Here is a 6,689-nt window from a genome sequence, read left to right on the forward strand (position 1 = left end):
GAGGTGCCACAAGAGACCAACTTTCTGCAGCAAAGCTGAGAGCTACAAGTTTCAGCTCTAACTAGGTAAGTATTGTCATTTCTTTCCCCCTCCCTACAAGAGGGCAGCAGGAATGTCAGTACTATGTTTCCTGCTCTTTAAATCTGAAGAGTTCAGCAAGAGCATGCAATAAGTCTTCCAGGAAAAGACAGGAAGTAACAGAAATGACAGCTAACAATGGCAGAAACAGCTAATTAGAAAGCAGCAGAAAAAAAGATCTGATGAACAAATAAAACAAGGAAGTCCAAGTAAGTCTATCTTTCTTTATCACAAAAAATAATTCTAGTAGGGTAGGAGAGTGTTTTTATTTCAACTTATCTTCAAATACCTTTAAATTTGGCCACTTCTCTAAATGGTATCGATTTAAGCCATAATAGAGCTTATTTTTTTCAGAGTATGAAATGATTGAGTGATGACCAAAACCAAGGTCCCAAATAAAACATACTACTACAAAATCACTTTCTTACAACAAAAGTTGGAATTCTTATTATGTTATTAGGCACACCCACAAATATAAAAAAGCAAAACATAATGCAAATGCTTGCTTTTAAGTGTAACTTAGAATTCTTACAGTCTTTTCTCTTTCATGATGTCGAAAGATGCTGCCATATTCATTAGCGTTGGTAAGCAGTGCAAGTGATGGCTGTGAGAATGAGGAAGAATTGTATTTGCCTAAAAAAATACAAGACTAGTTAGAACAGGATTACAATACTTTCAGCCATCTCTTTACAATCAAGATTTGAAGGATTTACCATTTTTCATAACTTTCAAATGCATGAGAACAAAAGTATTTTGCATAATGGTCAGAGCAATAATTACACATACCATTTTGAATGGGAGATCTAACTAATCAATCTGAAATGCAATTGGAAGTAACTTAAGACAGTCTCAGACTTCTAATCTGCATTGTTTCCATTGGTGAATTTTTTTAAAGTGGTAACATGTAAAAATATGCAAAGCATCAGATAGCCTTATGTCATGCATAAAAACGCAGAAATTATATCTAAAATTTGAAATGTGATTGAAAGTGGTAATTTCTACTGAAAACTTTCTGCAAAAAGAAATACTACTACCTGCTCTCAGCAGAAAGCGTTACTTACCATGTGCAGAAGTTCTCCTAAAAGAATTGTTGCTCTGACAGACACATGGTCATCACTGCTTGTGATAACTTCAACCAGACCCTTCAAAAAGTGAAATGAATATTACATTTAATGTGTAACAGTTTAGTGTTTATAGAAGAAATGTAGCCAACATCTATTCAAAATCATTATTTACCTCTAGAAGTCCATTGGTAATAAAAGCTGAAAGCACTAAAGCCAAGTAATTATCCATGAGATCAGGCCTATGGAGGAAAAGTACAGAAACAGTTTAGAAAGTTCGTTTCTTACTGTGCCTGCAAGAAAACAACAAGCGTTTTGTCAACAACACAAGAACAAGGGTTTAGCCTAAGCTCATTGAAAGCTCACCTTGACCTGGCTCGATGGGGTAACACAGTTTTAGCTTCAGCAGCTACAAAGCCATCAGAAAGTCTCCAGCAGTCCTGAAACCTGCTTGGATCTAGAAAAAAATACAGACAGCAGCAATTATGACATTACATTCCATACTGTTATGTTATGATTGTCAGTAAGCAAACAATTCTTCCCAACAGATTTTATTTCAGGTTTCAAGTAATAGAAAATTTTGCCAGAAGGGATCTCCAACAGCCAGTCTAATCCACACTCCTGAACAAAGCACAGCTAAGTTCAAAGCCAAGATAAACACTGTATCCAAGTATCAACAAAAAAAATGGCATTTCCATGTCATAAAGACATTAAACAGACAATATCCTAACACGTAAAATTTGAAAATATACGTTCGTATGCCACAAAATAGCAATAAAATTAAATTTGCTTATAAATAAGAAACATGGATTAAGATTGTATAATAAACATTTATAACCAGACTTTGAGGAAGAGAACTGCTGGAATATTAAAGGCTGAAACTTGCACCTTTTGGGTTCATACCCTTGCACTGCAAGACAAAGCAGAAGATGTTCCTGTGTTTACAGAGAAGTAATTTTAAAGATGAAAGACTATCTGCTTGAGATATGATGATGCATATACTTGCCCTAGCAAAAGCAAGTCTGCTGAAGTACAGTGTGCACAGCTAGCAGGTAAGTAGAAAAGACTCAGTTTAGTAAATTCTGTGTAACACTAACCAATATTTCTATATTACTAATGCTTCTAAGACTTCAAAGAAGTCTAACTTATAGTAATGCTTACAGTCTTTTTTGTAAATGCTGCTTATGCTCCTCTGTCAATTGTTTATCAACCTTAAAACGCTTAACAGTTGATAAAGAATTTTAGGTAGGACTTCAAACAATCAAATTAATTTATCGATAAAACAGTTAATACTGATGTAATTTACAATACAGAGGAGACAGTGAAGTGTAAGAGTTTAACTGACAATTTTTCTGTGAACTGGCTTAGAATACTTACCTACACTGAGAAGTGCCTCAATAAATTCTTCTGCAGTAACAGGGAGAGGAAGGCGAAATATATCATAGAGAACTTCAAGCAGACCTCGCTACCAACAAAAAACCAAAACAAACAAAACACACAACAGGAATTTTATAGATTTACAAAAATTGTCCTTTTGTTCATTATTAATACTGAAAATGAGATTTACAGACTGCTAACGTTAAGGTTTATTTGTTTCACTGTTTATTTAATAATATGCTTATTTTCATAAACCGAAATTATCTGGAGAAGAAAAAAGGCAGGGGCTTGTTTACTTTAGAATAGTGCCTTATTGTCACTATGTATTCTACAGAAGCTCAGGTTAATTGCTTTACAGATTTTTAGAATAGTTCATGCTGCCACCATCAACTTCTTAGTTTAATAGGTAATTGGGAAAAAAACCCACATTTTTATCTTTGATTCAATACTGATTGCTATGCTTTAAACTCATAATTGCAGCTATTGTGTACTTGCTTTGCCTTGTCAGAGTAAAAGTTAATTTATGTACTTTTCTTTATTTCCTTCTCTCAGACACAGGTGCTTACATTTTCAAGAATTTTACAAAGGTATTACAGACTTGAACTTGGTGGTCAAATAAACTCGAGGGTAGTGATCTCATAACTGGAGGCTGTGTTTAATTATTTTAACATTTTAATGTTAAGAATATATTAATTAAAACAGGCAGTATTATTCCTACATCAGTAGTAAATATTTAGCACGTACCCGAATTTCCATATTTGGTATACAGAGTACCCCAATAAGAGACTGAATCCCAGAATTTCCAGGTTTGCACAGGCTGATAATACCTACAAAACATTACAAATATAATAATACTCCCTCACTGAATAAAAAAAAAAAGTACTAGACACATCGACAATTTTGATTTCCAGTTGGAGTACAAGGACAGATGACAGAAATTATGAATCAAACATTTTCTCCTTTATGTCATCTACTTTCCAATCAATGATATTTATTAGAAGTTTCTAACCACAAAACTTGTTTTCTCTTTAAAATCCATAGCTACTTTTACCCTTTCTGCTGTGAGCAGTATTTTCAAATTGTCTACAAAATCAACATTTACATGGAAGAAATGGCAAAGAGAAGACAAATTTGTCAATAAAGAATTGAAACTTAAAACCCAAAAAATCTACATCAGCTTGGCAGAACTGTGAGGAATTTCTCTATCAAAAGCTATATCTTCACAAGTTATTCAGTTTGTTTGAATCTCAGGGTATTCCAAGTAGCTAGTTCAAACATACCTGGAATAACATTCTCTATGCATGGTGTTAAACCATCTTTTCGCAAACGACAAGTGCTCATCTACAGAAGCTTCTACACAGTAAATTTAGCTTTGCTTAAAAATCTCAGAGCCTCTTATAATTTGGTCCTTTTACACTACATTATTACTCAATAAGTTTAATACTTCAATCTTCATAGGGAAAGCTAAGTATTACAGACTACCACCTGAGCTACCCAGATTTTCACCCTAAATTTATATGCAGCCTCTTCACTAAAATTATGACTGAAAAGACAGAACCCTGCTCATTTCCCTGACTACTTTTCTTCATAATTCACAGAATCAACTGAAATTTAACAGAAATATGCTATGCAGAAAACAAACAAGTTTCTCCAAAATGCAACTGTGAATAAACAAAAAACATCCAGGGCTGCATACCTTTCTGCCTTACATATCATAAGTAAAATCAAACCATTATTCTTTAAAAATTCCTACAGTGTGAAAAGTATCATCTACTAATTTATTTAATTTCACTAATACAGATTTAACTTTAATGACATGTGCTTTATATGAACTTAAAGATTAAGCCCTCCGTTTCAAAACTGCCATGTCACAAAAACAAGACATGCACATCTGGCTACAGAACACACTAAGAGCATTCAAATATGCTCCACAGTGCACCTCAGAGGCATTTTCCAAGAGCATATAGTGGCCACATACAAATAGCAATGCAGGAATTGCTTGGATATATGCAGTCATCCCTGCATGCCCTGTTTTCATCTATAAGGACATGATCACATGAGAATAAATGACACAGTAACCACCAACTTTGAAGAATAACCCACTCTGGAAATTAAGGAAATCAGGACAGTCGAAGAACACAGCCAATAGTATGACCAGCCAATAAATCCAAAAAGGCAAAAGAAAACTTAAGAATACCCCAAAGTCTGGTTCAGCAACATGTCCTTTTTTAAGCGTTAAGGACCTTGGAGTACTAGAAATATCTAGGATGTTAATCTCCAAGACAATAAGGAATATAAAATAGGATGAACATGTAAAACTGCCAAGGCAAGTAACATATCCCAAGGTACAACTTGTAAGACATTCCATATGGGGAGGTAAGGAGAGAAGCTGCATCTTATCAGTAGAGTTAGTCAAAGCATTGTAGGAAGGTACTGATAGAAATTAGACACATAAAATGAGACAGTTTGTGTTCAAACAAACCACGATTTTATACTACAAATTCCCCTTCCAATCATCCAACTTCAAACAAACAAATCTTACCTGCCCATGATCGAAATGCTGCCACTATTCCCATTTTACTAGCTAGGAACCGTGCTTCTCTGTCTTCCCTGTCATGAAAATAACAAGTGTCACAATGAAGTAAAAAATAGTTAACTGAGGTTTTAAACAAGGAGACAAAATCCAGAGCAAGAGAAACTTTTTACATATGCATTTGTGTGCATATACAATGTGTAATACAGACAGATTAGAATTTTTAAGCTTTGTTACTTCTGCTTTTTCAGGGGAGTTTCCAGGGAAGGAGGATAACATCACAAAGTAAACACCTAAGTGGTCAGATGAATCACCTTCTGCCTCCACTGACAGTGGGGTTTACAGCAGGGACCTAAAGGTTTAGACCTTATTCAATTGTCCAGACCTTATTCAATTACCCAGACCTCAGCATCTAAATGTCATTTGATAATAAAAAAGAATAATTCAAGTTGGCAGCAACAACAGGAGGTCTCTAATCCAAACTTCCACACAAGGAAGCTGTTCACTCTGAGACCAGTGTCAGTGACAAAGAAGTTTTTATTTAATTGGGTCTTAGAAGCAATCAAGGCTGCAGGACCTCTCTGGACAGCCCGTTCTAACACTTACTGGCCTCACAGAAAACACCCTCAACCCCAATATAAGTTGCAACCTCTCTTGTCTCAATTTCTCTGCAGCTTCTTGTCCTCCCACCCTTCACTACCATGAAGGGCCCTGACTCTGCTTCCTTGGTAACATCTTCATGGGCATTAGAAAGGCTGCTATTTTGGGTATGCTGTATACATGAACACATACAGTGCTGCACAAATAGAAGCACTACCACTTACTTGAGTTGTCCTTCTGCTGTGTCTGGATTATGCCTGTAGTGAAAATCTGTGTAAGGAGCTAAAATTCGCTGAACAAAAGAAAGACATGCATTATTTTCACATGAGAATATGGTTAAATGGGTCTTTCCCATTCCTCAGTCCCATTCCAATCTGTCAGTTATTTTTGCTTTATAAATAATCATGCCCATAGCATAAAATGTTGCAATTTAAACATTTTGCACAAACATAAGAGGATGAAATCTGGTATGAAAATTGAACATTTTTATTAGTAATTCAATGTTTAATTTCTGACACTAAACAAGTAAAATTTGAACCCACCTCTAATTCTACATCTGCTCGCACATATTGTCGGGTCTTTGGATGATTAATGAGGTGCAAAACTGTAGTTATCAGAGCCTCATTTATTCGGCTTAGCTGACAATCAATCACATTTTTCAAGATGGTACTTAAGCCACCTCGAAGAGCCACCACTTCAGGATTCTGAAGTGCTAAATAGAGAAAAACAAACCACTCTGGTCAGTGACAGGAAATAAACATTTCACAGCTGTCTGTATGACAAACTTGTCATGCCTTTAATACTTGGATCTTTTTATTCCTGAGCAATGCTGAGGCATATGTGAAGCTTTTAATGTAACTTTAATTAATTGATATTTTGAAATAGTTTGTCATTAACAAAAATACTAGTCAGTCCATCATTGTGCAGCATTTTCCCAATTTATTTCTGGTTAACTTTCTACTCAGTAGTTTCTGGATTTCTTGTGTGAAGTTTTGTGCTTTACTGGACTGACATGGATAAAGGATGTATGCTAGAATACA

General features: G+C 35.1%; 1 protein-coding gene across 1 annotated transcript in view; it reads right to left on the reverse strand.

Annotated features, from left to right (window-relative positions):
* Positions 1 to 6,282, reverse strand: part of RICTOR (RPTOR independent companion of MTOR complex 2) — a 47,775-nt gene extending 41,493 nt beyond the window's left edge. Inside the window, exons 1-9 of the mRNA XM_054398102.1 lie at positions 6,192 to 6,282; positions 5,874 to 5,941; positions 5,059 to 5,126; positions 3,261 to 3,343; positions 2,517 to 2,604; positions 1,506 to 1,596; positions 1,315 to 1,381; positions 1,140 to 1,220; positions 611 to 711 (exon numbers count right to left, since the gene is read on the reverse strand). Of these exons, the coding sequence (XP_054254077.1) occupies positions 611 to 711; positions 1,140 to 1,220; positions 1,315 to 1,381; positions 1,506 to 1,596; positions 2,517 to 2,604; positions 3,261 to 3,343; positions 5,059 to 5,092 (545 nt within the window). The 5' untranslated portion in view covers positions 5,093 to 5,126; positions 5,874 to 5,941; positions 6,192 to 6,282. The remainder of the gene's footprint in view (positions 1 to 610; positions 712 to 1,139; positions 1,221 to 1,314; positions 1,382 to 1,505; positions 1,597 to 2,516; positions 2,605 to 3,260; positions 3,344 to 5,058; positions 5,127 to 5,873; positions 5,942 to 6,191) is intronic.
* Between the last annotated feature and the right edge of the window lie 407 nt (positions 6,283 to 6,689).

The sequence above is a fragment of the Indicator indicator genome, chromosome Z (genome assembly GCF_027791375.1).
Source record: "Indicator indicator isolate 239-I01 chromosome Z, UM_Iind_1.1, whole genome shotgun sequence".
Lineage (NCBI taxonomy): Eukaryota > Metazoa > Chordata > Aves > Piciformes > Indicatoridae > Indicator > Indicator indicator.